This window comes from Larus michahellis, chromosome 13 (genome assembly GCF_964199755.1).
Source record: "Larus michahellis chromosome 13, bLarMic1.1, whole genome shotgun sequence".
In the NCBI taxonomy this organism is placed as follows: Eukaryota; Metazoa; Chordata; class Aves; order Charadriiformes; family Laridae; genus Larus; species Larus michahellis.
The window spans coordinates 2,311,165-2,327,386 of NC_133908.1; the positions used below are offsets into that span (position 1 = coordinate 2,311,165).

Here is a 16,222-nt window from a genome sequence, read left to right on the forward strand (position 1 = left end):
CACTAGAACAGCTTTGGTTTGGTGCTTGTAAGCACTTCCACCCACTGATCTCAAAGCCTATGAGCTCTCGTGCCCATATGAGGGGCAGGGAACCAAGGCAGAGCCGAGTCCCGTACCAAACGCCAGCTCCCCGGCTGGTGCAGCTCTTTCCACAAACCAATTTTCTGTTTTCTGTGCAGCCAGCACAGCACGGTTCTGGCAAGTTTTATACCAGCCCCCAAAAGGCATTAGGCCATATAACAACACAAAGACTTCTACAGCTCCGGCTGGTTCCCTGGTTCTCACTGTCCCCTTTCTTTAGGTTCAAAATGAACTTGCACCTTCTCCCAACTGCATGTTTAAAGCATTGAGATTAAAAAAAAAAAAAAAAACCAAAAAGAAGGAAAACCTCTTTCCATCTTGGACAAGACTACACACAAATAGAAGCCTTATCAAAAACTTCCTTGGACACCTTCAGATACCTTTGCTGAAGGGTTTTGAGCACCAATGTGGTTTCCTCTGGTACTCAAGGAGGCAGACAAGGAAGGTGGCAATACTAGAGGAGGGTTAGCAAAGGGGTGGGTACACAGGAGAGTGAAAGCTCTTTTCAGCAATAAAAGCAGGTTTCTAAACTCGTATTCTTTTCCAAAGGACTGATTCACACACCTGTCTTCCATATCACAAGTCATAAAGGACTTCTCTGGAGTCAGAGGAGCTACAGCACTAAGAACCTGATGAGTGCCATGAATGAGGCCTTTGTTAGGAAGCGGCACATGAAGTACAGGACACCCTGTACCCAGGACAGCAAAGTTCCCCTCCCTCTCTTATAAGGATGGAAAAAATACCCCCCTCTGCTTTCTGCGAGTCTCTCATGTGACTTAACACGGTGCACAGCTACTACAGAATCTGGATCAAAGCTCCTCCGGATACCAAATCCAGAACACTCGCTAAGGCTGGTCTCCAACACAGATGCTGAACAGAACAGGTCAACACAGCCCCCTTCATAGAATCACAGAATGGTTTGGGTTGGAAGGGACCTTAAAGGTCATCTCATTCCAAGCCCCCTGCCCTGGGCAGGGACACCTCCCACCAGCCCAGGTTGCTCCAAGCCCCGGCCAACCTGGCCTTGAACCCCTCCAGGGATGGGGCAGCCACAGCTTCTCTGGGCAACCTGGGCCAGGGGCTCACCACCCTCACAGCAAAGAATTGCTTCCTCACAACTCATCTCAATCTCCCCTCTTCCAGTTTGAAACCGTTCTTCCCCCTCGTCCTGTGGCTCCCCTCCCTGATCCAGAGTCCCTCCCCAGCTTTCCTGGAGCCCCTTTAGGGACTGGAAGGGGCTCGAAGGTCTCCCCAGAGCCCTCTCTCCTGGTTGAACACCCCCAACTCTTCTCATCCCTGTATGGAGAGATTGTCCTCAGCGAGGATCAGCCTAGGAAAAAGCCAGGACTACGACTGATAACAATGTGTCCCGAAACAGGGAGACCTACGTCACAAGGCAGAATGGGTCCGCAGGAGAAGAAAGGAGATCTGGAGCAAAGACAGGGGTGACAAGAAAGTTTTACTTACTAAGCGCTTCCACCATGCAGGTCAGATGTAACCCCAGCTCAGAAAGGGAGCACAAAAACAGGAGAGGGGGGGGGAGAGGTTCTGTGAAGGAGCTTGACTTGATCACCCCCCTTCTCTTCTAGAGGCTATGACCGAGTAGTAAGTGCTACACCAAAGCACATCTACAGGCCAGCACGCTCCCTCCGACTGCTCGAAGGAAAAGCCTCAAAAGAACATTGTCTCGTACTGCCAGCAGAAACTACTGCTGCAGGCAATAAAAATTACTCTGTCTGTAGACTTACCAGCTTATTCACACGCAGCTTTGATGAATTGAATTTAAAAACATCAATCTTTTTGTCCAATGGCTTAATCGTAAACTGAAAAGGAAAAAATAAAGAGGGGGAGAGTTATCACAGAGCAGTGCATTTAATAAAAACGCAGCTATAAAAGTCTTACTGAAAGCTTTGGCTCAGAGGAGGTCAGCAGTGTCAGACAAACAAGGCTGAGAGCTGTCCCCGTGGCTTTTAGCCAAGCCAGAGAACTAGTATCAAAAGCAACCAAGGAGACAACTGTTCCTCCGGTGAGAAAAATGCCAGTGCCACGCAGAAGCGATGAGAGTGCCGTCCACCTACAGACTGCGACGCCCGACAGCCACTGTCCTCTGCCGAGCACCTTGCAGAGGGCAGAGACAGCTCGGCACCTCCTGAGGAAAGGCGAGATGCTGCTCTCCTGGCAGCTGTAGAGAAGGGAGAAGGTACAGCAGAAACTCATGACGCTTCTGACGGGAGGAAGAACCAGCTCAGCTCATGGATGGGCAGGAGGGTCGCATTAGGAACACAGAAACAGGAGCTGCTGTCCTTCCCGTTGACACCTCCACTCGCACAGGGTCCCCAAAGGGATTCTCCAGGCACTTTCTTCTCCAGAAGCCAGCCATGTCACAAGACTGCTCTGCAACTCAAAGTATTATTCCCTTGCTCTAACTTTTATTTAGACTCTCCGTGCCCACCGAACAGCTCTAACCATGGCCTGGGTTTACCCTCCTCAAAGAGCTCTCCCACAGCAGGTCTCTCAAGAGGATCTAGGTGGCATCGCCAGACGCGAGGGTCTGGGTAACACAGAAGACAGACGGAAGACTCTGAACTAACCAAAAGGGTACTTGAAGAGATGGAGTGCTCCACAACACCCCATTTTTTGGAAGGCATGCATATATTCCATCACTCCCCCACAGGCTACAGAAATAACCAGCTGAAGAGTCGGCGCTCAAGCAGGCAGCCTGCGTCCATTAAAGCAGGGCTATTTGTCAATACATTGCACTGCCTGAAAAGGGCTCAGCCGAACTCGCCCTGGCAGTGTTTCGTTTTGTCAGTTTAAGAGCCAATCTTTTAAGACTTTCACACAGGCAGACGTGCGTGAATATGCCCGGACTCGGGCTCCAGCAGAATCCACACCAGTCTTTGAAAGCAACAGCAGAAATATGCCAGGAGAGGAATTTCATTGCCACGTAAAGAGCCAGTCTTTGTTAGGACGCATTAAACCCCTCTGTCATGCGGGCGTAGCTGTCATACCCAGCTGTTAAGCCTGTTTACTATCACGTCAGGTCTACTCGTGGTCATCTTATTACACAGATGACTGACCCGATGGAAGGTGGCAGTTCTTTCCCCCAAGAGGAAGCTCTATTACAGTCTTGTGTCAAGGCCTGGTTAGGGAGGCTTCAGTCCCCAGATTTCTGAGGCAAAGCCTGAGCAGACAGCTTCCACCGCACTCAATCGTCACGGGCAGGAACGCCGTCAAAAGTCACTAAGTGCCGGGCTGTTCTGCAGAGTTGTGAAGCTTTTTATTTTTAAGGAGGAAAATAAGCGAAGGGAATTCCAGCACGGCCTTACTACTTATAAAACTTCACAAGACACTCAATAAACGCAGCTGATGAGAAACCTTTAGCTTTTACCCTGATCAATATCACGTTTGGATTAGAAAACAATTTTTAATTAAGAAGTTCATTTTCCCCCTTACGATGGAGGCAGCTGGTTTTCTTTGAGCATCTCTCACAGGCTGAAAACTGAGCAGCTCAGCTTCCCCTCCGCAGCCAATTTCCCTGCTATTCGCAACTAGGTTTGGTGGCCAACGATTCGGAAGATTCATATTTATGCTCTGGATTTAATCAATACCTATCCAATAGCGGCCTTAAATTACTTAACTTCCTAAAAAGATTCCAGCGGTTATGCCAAGCCCAGCAGCCTGAAAACTCAAGATGATGTAATGATATGGCAAGAGGCAAGAGCCCTTCTCGCCAGGAATACATCTCACTGGATTTCATAAGCCAGTACCTATCCACAGTAATATATACTCTAATATATACAGGAGAGACCTCAACTTCTGAACTTTGATATCTGGGCTGAGCACATCACCAGCCATTTTGGTTTTTTGGAAAAAAAATCGCATAGAGGGTTTGACCGTACTCTAAAACCAAATGGGAGAATAGCTCCCAGTTGACCTCTTGTACGCCCACTCCTGGAAGGTTTCAGGAAGGCTTGGAATTAAGGTTTCAATCGGAGAAGCTGAGCTGCCCTTAGCTAAGCAGAGCAGAGAGAGAAGCTAAGGGAAGTCACTTTAAATCGCAATTGTGTTCTCACTGCTCTCAGGGAAGAGGGGAGACATATCCATACCTCTTTATCGCTGTATGAGATATTCCGGATCTCGTTCCATGGGAAAGAGATTTTAGGGGTCAACCTGTTGTCTGGGTCATAAATGTGAAGACCCAAGGCGTCAACTCCAAGGAGTAGTTCGGTGCCTTTTTTATTCTACAGGAGGAAAGGAAAGAGCAGAAAACCCTTTTATTCCCCTCGGAGGGTGTGAGATGAACCGTTGTTAGCTTCATCAACCAGCCCCGAGCAGCGACCCACCAGCAGTTAAAAGAGCTTCTGCCTCCCAGGGACTCCCACCAAGGCACCGCAGCCCTCTCCCGGGTCTGCCGGCTCTCCAAGGCTCCACTCACCCAATCTCATGCCAACACACAAGATGAAGACTTACACAAGAGCTACGCCGGCAAGAAAAACCATGACCCACAATGTAACACTCACCCTAATCGCAAAATAGTTCACTCCGTACATCTCCAAGTCCTGAGCTATCTTCAAATACTCCATTTCAGCTTCATCTCTGTCAGACAAAAGAAAAGGCCAGTGTTACGATGTTTGGTAGGATCAGAGAGAGGGGGATGGCTGCTCTTTCCAATCCTAAGCACACACAAGGCTTTAAAGCCCGGACTGTCTCTATCGCACAGGTCAAGCTGCTCTTTGCTGGCAGGATCAATAAAGTCCAACAGCAAATCCCACTCCGCAGCTTGCTGGCATCTTAATGGCCGCTGATGCCTGCCCAGTGAGATGCAGCACTGCAAGCCTTGCTTTGTCCCTCTCCCAATCCCTTAAGCATATATAAGAAATCCCTGGCTGGGAGGCCCCTGTTTCACATCCATCTGACTTTAAGCTTATCCCCCAGAAGGAGCATTTTACCGCCCGAGGCAGCGATATACCTCCTCAGTCTGAAGCCCCACTTCTCTTCCTGGCCCCAAAGGCACCCTGGCTCCCTTGGGCGGGCAGGACTGCCTGCCTCCCTGCCCCTTTGCAGGATACTGAGCATCAGTCCTAAATTCTCCAGTGACCAGAGGACAGCAGGGCTTATTTAGAGCAAAGAAAGCCCTCTGCCTTCATGAATCTGCTCCAGAGGCGTGCTGGATTAACCTTGCTGTCAGCACAGCTCATCCGTCACCTGCCCAAGCTCCCCAAACCCTGGTGACTCTTCAGGCGAGGGGACTGACCCCAAGTCACCACTCCAGCACGCGCTCACCTCGCTCTGCCTCGGTGCTCTGCGTACCAGGCTGTTATCCTTTCCTCCCACATCTCCGGAGTCATCTGGTACAGGTTTATTACCTGAGATACGTGAGGAGACAGAGACCAGGTCACACTGTCGCTCTTGCCACAGTCTCCTTAGCCAGCAAGCAAGCCAGAAACACCCCCACCCCCAAGCCACTCCTCGCCAGTCCCAGGTCCCACATCAAGACAGGCAAACCTCAGCAGGGGATGCTCAACCCCATGCCCTGCGATAGCTCAGCACTCCCTCAACCCTCCCAAGTACACAGCACAGGCAAGCCGTCCCCAGGCCATCCCCAGGCAGCTGGGTGCCGGTCTCTTCTCCCAAGTAAAAAGCGACAGGACCGTCCTCAAGCAACGGCCTCAAGTCGCGCCAGGGGAGGTTTAGGAAGGAAAACAGGAACAATTTCTACACCAAAAGGGTGATCAAGCATTGGAACAGGCTGCCCTGGGAAGTGGTGGAGTCGCCATCCCTGGAGGGATTTAAAAGCCGGGCAGACGTGGCACTGAGGGACATGGGTCAGTGGTGGGTCTGTCAGTGTCAGGTTGGTGGTTGGACTCGATGATCTTAAAGGTCTCTTCCAACCTGGGAGATTCTATGATTCTATGCAGGCAGGATGAAACCATGAAAAGAAAAAAAAACATTTCCTTCTGTTTTTATTAAAGTATGTCAGAAAGAGATTGAATTCTCCTCCCTCAATACATCTTTTTGGGTTGTTTGCCTTGGTAAGAACGCCCAAGGAAAGCCAGGCAGGGTGCACCCCGCTGGCACCCTGCCACGCAGACCCTCATTGCAAAGGGCTCAGTTACACAAAAGACCACCAGGCTTGAAGGAAATCTACTCCTGTGCTCGGCTGAGCTCCTTACCCGCTTTGGAAGCAGCTCCTCTTGCGCCAAGAAGCCTCGCTTGTGGACGTTGGGATCGTAATCGCCGTACTGGAAAGAAACACAAATATTGTGCCCACCCCACGTTAACAACACTGGCAAGTTTCAGCCTTAGACATCCATCCCATGGGGAAGTGGCACGTACAGACCGCTTACACCCTTCACATCACAACCTGTTAGAGCAGGCAACGTATGCTGCTCAGTAAATGGAATAACCGTATTTTCTTTGTCATTTGATTGCTAATAGAAACTAAGAACCTCCTCCTACACACGCAGCAGAACAAAACTTCCCACCATCAGGTGACATCCACCATCAGTTGACGTCCCACCATCCGTTGACATCCCACCATCTGTCCACCGGCTGGGCTAGATGATCGTTGTAAGTCCCTTCCAACTGAACTATTCTATTCTACTCTAATTCTCGCAGCCAGAAAGCATTTCCTCCGATGCAAGGAAAGACTCACTCTATAGCTGAGAGGCCCTTGCCCTCCCAGCGGTAGCGAGACAAGGAGTCAAGATACGGACAAAGCCCTGTCCCCAAAGACTGATCGATACCAGTAGTTCGGGGGAGGCAGATGGCGGTTTCTCCGTGGCTGCTCACCACCCTAATAAACAAATATAAAAAAAAAAAAATTACAGGAGTTCAACAGACTCCTCTTGGGCAGGTGTCGGTTTTTCTGCCGCAGGGTCTGTTGCTCAACTGGGCTGTGGAATCCAATTCAGATTTGTTAAGTGCATCCAGTAATTACTAGTATTTGTTTAGATTTACTTCTTTTTGAGCGGCATATAAAGTGACTGAGAAATAAAACTGCTTATTAACGGATTGAAAAGCCGAGCACCCCTGCAGTGCATGCGAAAATGAAATTTACCTCCTGTACAGCTCAAGAGGGCAGGAAACCAGCAGAAAACGGCACCTCAAATAACCCAGCAACTTCAAGAGAAGAGGCCAACGGCTGTGAGGCACGTACATGAAATGCTGCGATTTTCATTCACCTGGCAAACAGGACTCTGCAGTGACATTACCCGATTACACGAGACACGTTTGCTCAAGTCACTCCCTTTGCAAGGGAGACAGCCCTTCCCTCCCTGCTTTTTGAAGGACCTCAGCTCAGAAAGTACAAAACAGTGACGGTTTTTAAAGCCAGACCAAGACGCACAGGGTGGTCACGTAGTTAAGTCGGGAAGCTTTCCATCTCAGCCTCCTTTTACCGACAGAACCATCACATCGTACGCTGAAACCAGAGCTCAGCAGCATCAAAAGCCTACACATACATCCTCTCCGCAGCCCGGCGAGGGACGTTTCATGTAGACGACAAGCAGGGATTAAAGACGCAAATATTGATCCGGAGCCAATGCAGATGTGAAGGAAGCGTGCAACAATCAACACTGACTCAGACTTCAATTAATACAACAAAACCGCCAGGGATTTCATTCAGGAGGGTGCTGAGCAGCGGCAATTGTCTGTCTTCCAAGGTCTAGAGATGCTCGGAGCTCCTCAGAAAGCAGCGCATTGCAGGTACACGTCCCTTGAACCCACATCAAAAGGGAACAGCAATAAAAACGTGTCACCGGCAAAGGAAACAACTCCAATAACCTTGGAGAGGCAGAAAATAAATCATTTTTAGGTGATGAAAACAATAGCAAATAGGATTAGCGCGATTATTTTTTGTTGTGATCTACCGTGGCGATCCAAGACTAAGTATGGATTATGTGATTTTCACGTGGTGAAAAATATTGCCGCGTCCCCAAGGAATATTTGTACCGGGAGGGAGCCTGGATGAGAACATTAATTATTCACAAGTCAAAAATCAACACATGGCTTAAGAACTGCAGTATGTGTTGGCTCAAATGATTCGGCAAACACACTTTTAAAGACCTTTTCAATTAAATCATTACTTCAAAACTGTCACGGAATTTCAGCTCCTGTTAACTGAACTATGTGATGAACACTCACGGTGGCACGTGGAAGTTGCTTTTACCTCCCGGATGAAGACAGGGATGTTCAGCTTCAAACTATTTACACCAAATATTTTTGGTTTGGTGGAAAAAAAAAACACCAAACCCAAAAGCAGAAGAGCCCTTTGATAGCGCTACAAGATTTGAAGCGCCGAGAGGGCTGCAGCACGGCAGCCACCTGCATTTAAGGGGCAAGAAATGGCAGAACCTCCCGGATGTTACCATTTTCTGCCAGGACGTATTTTTTTCAGTAGATTCCACGTCTCTCCCGGCTATTTAAAAACTTCAACCGCCTCCACCGTCTGAAAGCAGCGTGGGCGGTTCGAATGCAGGGCTAGAGGGGAAAACACATGGTAATTCCCCAAACGAACACAACCATTTAGAAATAAATAACCTTTTATTTTTATGACCCACCCGCGTACTTTGTTATTGCAGGTAGGTGTGCAACAACAGCACAAACCAACCTGGCTGTCAATCAAATGGCTACAAACACATCGCTATGTCAGGCTATTATGCCCCTAATCAAGCAAATCAGCACGTTATTAGTGAAAATTACTGTGCTCAGTGGCTGCTTTCTTGTCCAGAGAGGACATCATTACCCTATTTAACTGGAAGGAGATGACCTGCAACATCTTTCTTCCCAGTTCCGTACCAAAGATGTGCTTTCAGCTTTCTCCTTTGCTGAAAAAAAGAAATATAAGCAGAAGGGGAAATCCAGCCTGGAGGGGCAGCAAGGAAAAGCGATGCCTGAGAGAGTTGGGCAGAGAGGAACCTTATGAAATTCAACAAGGGCAAGTGGAGGGTGCTGCACCTGGGGAGGAATAACCCCCCGCACCAGGACAGGTTGGGGGTGACCTGCTGGAGAGCAGCTCTGTGGGAAGAAACCTGGGAGTCCTGGGGGACAACAGGATGCCCATGAGCCAGCAATGGGCCCTGGTGGCCAAGAAGGCCAATGGCATCCTGGAGGACATCAATCAAGAAGAGCGTGGCCAGCAGGTGGAGGGAGGTCATCCTCCCCCTCTGCTCTGCCCTGGGGAGGCCGCACCTGGAGTGCTGGGTCCAGTTCTGGGCTCCCCGGTTCCAGAAGGACAGGGAACTGCTGGAGAGGGGACAGCAAAGGGCTGCCAAGATGCTGAGGGGACTGGAACATCTCTCTTATGAAGAAAGGCTGAGGGATTTGGGTCTTCTTAGTCTGGAAAAAAGACGACTGAGGGGGGACCTTATCAACGCTTATAAATACTGAAAGGGGGGGTGTCAGGAGGATGGGGCCAGGCTCTTCTCAGTGGTGCCCAGGGACAGGACAAGGGGTAACGGGCACAAACTTGACCATGGGAAGTTCCATCCCAACATGAGGAGGAACTTCTTTGCTGTGAGGGTGGCAGAGCCCTGGCACAGGCTGCCCAGAGAGGTGGGGGAGTCTCCGTCTCTGGAGACATTCCAACCCCGCCTGGACGCGTTCCTGTGCCACCTGCTGTGGGTGACCCTGCTCTGGCAGGGGGTGGGACTGGGTGATCTCCAGAGGGCCCTTCCCACCCCTGTGATTCTGTGACGCAGACATGAAAGCACATTAGCAAAGCTGAGAAAAGGCATCCCTCTTCCACCTTCACACAATCTCTGTGCAGAACCAAGACGTGCAAAGGTCAGGAAAACTGCTCTGACTCCAGCTGACCTCCTCGCGACGAGTGAGCGTGGAGCACGTCAAACGTGCTACTGAGCGCAAGGTCGGCAGCCACGCTGTGAGAAGAGAAAGGGGACGACGGCACAACAGCCCTGTACCAAACTACAGCCTGTTCCCGATGGCGCGAGCAGAAGCCGTCACGGCCAAGAGTTAACAGGGCTCAATATTTACCCAACGGTTGATTCACTTTGGCAACCGGAAAAGTCATCCCCTGTGTATCCTCAGCTCAGCAGGTCAACGAAGAAAAAGCCAAGTAAGTGTTTACTCATGCACTCTAATAAAGAGTGATGAATGTTTCAGACAAATAGAAACATTTCTAAAAGCAACTCGCCTTTCCCTGGCTGATGAGTCTCTCGAACAAAATATGGTTTCATCAATATTCTGACTATGAGGAGAAAACATCTTTTTCTAGTAAATTCAGACATTCAGCATCAAAGAACACCGCCGCACGTCACCCGGGGCTGCATTCAGACAAACCAGGCATGGATTAAAGGGTTATGAAGCAGATTATACGGCAACACGGAAAAAGCCACAGGGAAACACCGAGGACCGGCCTCCGTTTCCAACCAGCCGGGATCAGGCCCTCACTTCAGGCAACACAGCCCGATCCCCTCCCCTGCCACCTAAGGTGGTCTCACAGACCAGGGAGCTCCTCTCAGATCACACAGTCGTGCTCCTCGAGGCAAGGGCCAGGGCACGGCCACCTGCCTGCGGTCCTGCGAGCCAAAACGCCTCCCTGAATCACATCCAGAGAGGCCGAACCGAGTATGACCACAAGGTTACACCAGGAACGTGGCTGGGTTGTGATCAGACTCCCGTCCCTCCCCTTCTTCTCCGAAGACATTATCTTTACACGCATAAACTGGAGATTAGTCTTTTTAATTGAGAAGCAGTACATTTTGTGCATAGACAGGGAGAAGTTACTTCCCCTCCTGCAAGAACATCCCCACTTCTGAACCTTGGCCTGTTCCCTCTACACCAGGGGTCCCTCTGCTGCGGGCTGCTGCAAGCTGTCCAAGGCTGCATGCTCCAGACTGGAAAACAGTGTTCTCTGAAATAAATCCTCAACAAAACACACTGACTCTGGGTCCAGAGCAGAATTCAGCCGAGGAATGAGGAGAACTTAGTGACCGTTGACTTCTTCCTCTGTCGAGGAAAACCAAACACCCAAGATCAAAGGAGAAGCCAGGAAGAGCCCTTTAACACCGCAATAACATTTCATGTGGCAAGCTGCAGCACTCAAAATAAAGTACTTATCATGATGACAAGTATTCTGGGGAAGCAGCAGAGCTGCAAGTCCCATGGCTGGCTTGCCTCTGGCTACAACAGCAAGAGCAAGGAGGAGATCCAAAAAAGCACGGGCTCGGGGAATTCACCTGCTCCAGGACTGAGCCACACTTGAGCAGGCACCACAGCCCATAAACTGAGCACTTGCTAAAGAGTCCTGGAAAGAGCAAGGAAAAATCTGTCCAACGTCTGAAGGCAGCCAGGAACCAGCCATGCGGAGAAGGCAACAGCGCTCGTGTAGTCCCCTCGCTTCCTGAGTTTTAACAACTTTCCCTGCCTGCCCCTTCCTCAGGATGCGGGTCCATTGCAAAGCACCTCGCTTCCCGGGAGCAACGCCAACCCATCACCAACGTCAGCAGGCCCTTGGAGACTCCCCCTGTGCCTACCTTGGCTTGGACGGCGTAAGAGGCCAGCAGGACAGAAGCTTCAGGAGGACAGTAGATCTTCTCATCCAAAATCTGCTTCTTCACCTGCACGTGGCAGTAAAGGACACGTAACACACATTTAGTGGAGCAGCGCAAAGCACGACTGTCGCAGCAGATGGTTGCAGTTTGTTTTAACTCGAGCCGTCAACCACAGAGTTAACAATTTTCCTGACACTAATTACAATTCAGGCCCAGGAAGTCTCTGGTGGCTCAGAAGGGAAGGGCTCAGGCTTTCACGGGCCACCTTTTTCAGGCAGGTTTGCGAGAAGAGCTAAATTTATACGTGGAAAACGACAGAACCTGTATCCCACGGCTAAAGGCAAGGCAAGGCGGGGGGGGGAAAGTCTTGCCTGTAAACATGGGGATAAAACCTGTGAAGGCATAAGCTATGGATTGATACGGCATCTATACACAGCACTAAATTAAAACCAGAAGTTTGCAGCCCAGTCTCTGAGCGCACAAGGGTTTTGCTCTGGGATATTCAGGCTTCATTATGAGTCAGTGCTCACCCGCGCTGGAGGCTAATTCCCTCCGATCCCACCGGGAGAGCCGCGGGTCCCCTTCCCGGCAGTGCTTTTAGCAGCGGGCAAAGCCCCGCGGCACGCTCCCAGGAGACCCGACCTGCAGCTCCCAAAAGCCACCAGCTTCACGTTTGCTGGCTTCTGTGCATTAAAAAATTAAACCTGTCATGTTCGATTTTTTTTTTTGGTTTTTGCACACTTAATTTTCCTGAATAAAGATAGAAAAAAAAAAAAAAGCATACTATTTCCCGGGAGACTTAAATGGATTGTCACAGAGATGCAGTAACATCAATTTGAATTTAGAACATGCTTTGAGTCCTCAAAGTTGGTTACAACATAATCACAGAAGATATTCTCCTGCATTAAGATAAAAACAGGAGAGTCTGCCAGCTTATGTGTGCTCCCGTTTCCCAAACGTATTACAGGAGCCCAGGCTCCTCTCATCATCAGAAATCCTAGTAGAAAAGTCACCGTCTGCATTTATAAAATGCAGCTTTAACTGCTTTTCCTCTCCGATTTTCCTTTTCAAAGATGCCAACAGCGTTTTTCCTCATCAAGGATAAAGCCCATGGCAAATCGGACATTTAAAAATAGCCCTACAGAGACACGAGTGCACAGACAGACCTTGGAAATTAGCAGCAACACTTTGCATTTAGAAGCCCTTTAGCTCTGAAGACCAAAGACGAACTTTGGAAGAGCGAGGAGCGCTGCGAAGCCGATGAGATCGCTTTGATGCCCATCTGAAAGGGCAGGGCACGCTGCAGTCCACAGCGGTATTTCCACGAGCATCCAAATGCAGGTTGTCTCTACTTTGGTGTAACAAACGTAAGAATGAGTGTGTTTTGGTTTTTTTTATTTTATTTTTAGAACTTATTTATTTTAAAAACTTCAAATTAACAGCCACAGAGCAGCTGAAACATCCCAACAAGTACCTAGGGGTCTGACCGGGACTATTCCGCTCCCTGTAACCACAGCCGACACAACCCTTTATAGGACATAGTTTCAGAAAATCGATCTTGTCGGAAAGCGAGCTCCTGTGATAGAAGCTCTTCCTTCCCAGCCACGCAGCGCTGCTACAACAACATCAGCTGAGCTGATTTCTCAGGACACAAAGTTGCGTAGCGTACTTTAAATAAAAAAAAAAAAAAAGAAAAAAGCCTGAAGATGCATTCAACCACAGTTTCCAAATGCTTAACATAAGGACAGGAGTTACTGGGGCAGGTGAGACCGTTAGGTTTCCCCTTCTCCTCTGCGTTTGCCATCAGTGTCTGACAGAGCTGTGCTTCTGGGATTTCCTTCTGCTCCAGTTATTTGGAGGCTGTTTGGCGAAGAGGTGAACCTTGCTGTACAGCCCGAACACGAAACAGGTTGGCTGCGTTCTGTTCTTGAGGATGAAATTCCCCTGCTCCCCATAACGACGCTATCGTGTACAAAGGCAACTGCCATCCCTCAGCACAACTGATATCCACACCCTGCGGAGAGGCAGGTGGACGCCAAGGCTGCGTGTGTCGTTCAAGCCCACAACTGACAGATTCATTTCCCTTAGCTACCACACACTAATATTACAAATCACCTAATCATTCCTGACAGCCAGCTTACAAGGTCTGCGAGTCTGGCATCTGGGACTGCTTCATCCAGACAAACCAGCTTTGACCTATTTTAAGAAGTTTTTGTCGTTGAAGACAACTCCCTTCGGAGAGGTGGGAACATAATGATGAGGAGGCACACTCTGCTGACCAACTTTCTGACCCTGGAACCTTCTCGCACTTCTGCTCATCCTGGCTCCTTCTCCCTCGGGCTGGAAAACAGTGTACTGACAGGGCTCCTACCTGCAGGAAGAACAAGTGCTGTGTGATTTCCTGCACCAGCTCCTCCTCCGCGTTCTCAGGATAAAATTTGGCCAGGAAGTGAAAGGTGACGGGCTCCTCTGTTGGAACATCGTGATCCAGAACCTGTAGGATACAAGAGCCATTCAGCTACTCTTTCCAGCTTCTTCAGTGCTCCATCTCTTGGAACCAAGACGCAGCTCCCTTCTGTTCAGATCAGCACATCAAGCACTTCAGACATCTAGAACTGACGAACCAACCTAAGTAGCTCAGCAACCGTAGTTAAAAAAAGAAAACAAACAAACATTTCTGACACTCCTAACGATGCAAGAAAACAAACAAGGCCCAAACAAACAGCATGCGAAATGAGACAGCGAAGGTTGATCCTGATCTGCTGCACACATGTTGCCTCTCCCGAACCTCGCAGAGCGATGCTATATCCTGCTACGCCACCATCCGACTTTCTCGTCGTTTCCCTTGCACTACCTCCTCTCGGATTTCAGTGTTGTTCTGTGCTACCTTTCTGTTGTGCTGGCACCGTCCAGTTCAGATTCATGCTAGTTTAAAACCTTGGCACGCCACGCGAGACACCCAGCCCTCCCCTCCCAGTCTCAATTACCATCCGGTTTTAGCCTAACATCCTTTGGATGCAAACAGAATGACACCTATCTCTCCTCTAACCCACCCCTCAGCAGCCTGCAGGCTCCCATATTCGGGAAGCGTTTCCTCCCTTACCTCCATCTCCCCTTCATTCCTCTGGTTTTCCTCCTCCCTAGCTCTTTGTGCATCAGAAGCCAAGATGCAACTTCACTTTTCCGCTAAATTTTGCCATTCAGGGGCACAGAAAAGAGACTTTCAGGTTTCATTTACATTACAGTCACCCCATTGTCCAGCATCCCAGTACGGCTGTCTCCAAAAGAGGGGATTCAGTGTGCAAGGCCTGAGGATTGACAGCTCAGAAGGAGCTGGGATGGGGTATCCCTGCCAACTCTTCCCCGTATGACTTACAGATGCCGTGGGGATGAGATTTAAATACACTTCACCCAATTCACTTTGATACCACACATAACGCAACCTTGGGGAAGCAAAGAAAGAGAGGGAAAAAAAGCAGGTTCTCCTTTGTCATCCCACACAACCTCTCAAGGGGAATTTGGTTCCAACCTTCTTGTCCATTTTGAGCCAAGCCACCGTATCCTTGATAGTGTACTGAAGCCCGAAGAACCAGGTTTCTCGGAGTCCTAGTGTCCTGCACACGAGATCGAACAGGTCCTTCCCCTTCCACTTTACCTGCAGGAGAGCAAAGAGGAAGCAGTTATAAAGATGGATTTCAGAACTTCATCTCCGTTCGACCGAATCCTTCCTTTTTTTCAACGCACGATGCCTTTGAGAGTGTGGAGAAGGCATCTGGTACAGAGAAGGAAACATCCTACCGAAGCATACATCATAGCCTTCCATTTGATCTCATCTGCCGATCAGCGACTCTTCCCTCACTAGGAAACTGAGATGCGATTTTTTTTCCGCCCCTGCAAACAGCGATGTAAATAAAGCCGCCCTGCTTCTTCCTCTGGCAACCCACTGACATTCAACGGAGGACCTGAAGGTCCTTTTGAGGTTCCTTTTCAGCCATGCGCTGCTACGAGCAACCTGCTTCCAGCAAGAAATAAAAACCGCTCTTAACTGCCCCTCAGTGGCTTTAATGTCTCTACCTACAGCCCCAGGAAGCCCTGCACAAACTCCGGTATCATCCACAGGGTTTCACAGACAAGGGCACAATGCGCTTCCGAAAATCACAAAGGAAACAATCTATGTACGAAGTGGGTTTGTCCACAGCTACTGGCCTTGCACGGGAAAAAGAGGAAAAAAGAGCTCAGGGGAAAAAAAAAATAAAAAAATAATTATCCCTGAAGTCAGCGGTTCTCTCCTAGCACATTTTGATAGAGTCAAATTGCATTTTCCACTGAAAATGTTGGTGACAAAAGCAGCTCAGGAGCGGAGAAAATTGGTCCCGCTCAAAGACTGTGTCTTTTGAGCAATCTCGCAGCTGCATCTATGTTGTTATCGAAGTTTGCTCATAAAAACAGAAGGTGTTGGGAGGCAGAAAGGTGAAGAGGGACATAAAGCAGATGAATCTAATATGCCAAAGCCACTTCGGTCTTCCATCTGCACGGTGGAAACAATTGCTGGACCGAGACATATGGCCATTACTCTAAAGCCCTAGGGCAAAAGGATCTCGGCGCATTCTCTTGTCACTACA

General features: G+C 49.3%; 1 protein-coding gene across 6 annotated transcripts in view; it reads right to left on the reverse strand.

Moving 5' to 3' along the window:
• Positions 1-16,222, reverse strand: part of NF2 (NF2, moesin-ezrin-radixin like (MERLIN) tumor suppressor) — a 52,812-nt gene that overhangs the window by 25,295 nt on the left and 11,295 nt on the right. For all 6 annotated transcript variants that reach the window (XM_074606262.1, XM_074606264.1, XM_074606259.1 and 3 more), the window contains exons 2-9: positions 15,130-15,255; positions 13,972-14,094; positions 11,583-11,666; positions 6,258-6,326; positions 5,368-5,450; positions 4,605-4,680; positions 4,191-4,325; positions 1,830-1,904 (exon numbers count right to left, since the gene is read on the reverse strand). In XM_074606262.1, the coding sequence (XP_074462363.1) occupies positions 1,830-1,904; positions 4,191-4,325; positions 4,605-4,680; positions 5,368-5,450; positions 6,258-6,326; positions 11,583-11,666; positions 13,972-14,094; positions 15,130-15,255 (771 nt within the window). The remainder of the gene's footprint in view (positions 1-1,829; positions 1,905-4,190; positions 4,326-4,604; positions 4,681-5,367; positions 5,451-6,257; positions 6,327-11,582; positions 11,667-13,971; positions 14,095-15,129; positions 15,256-16,222) is intronic.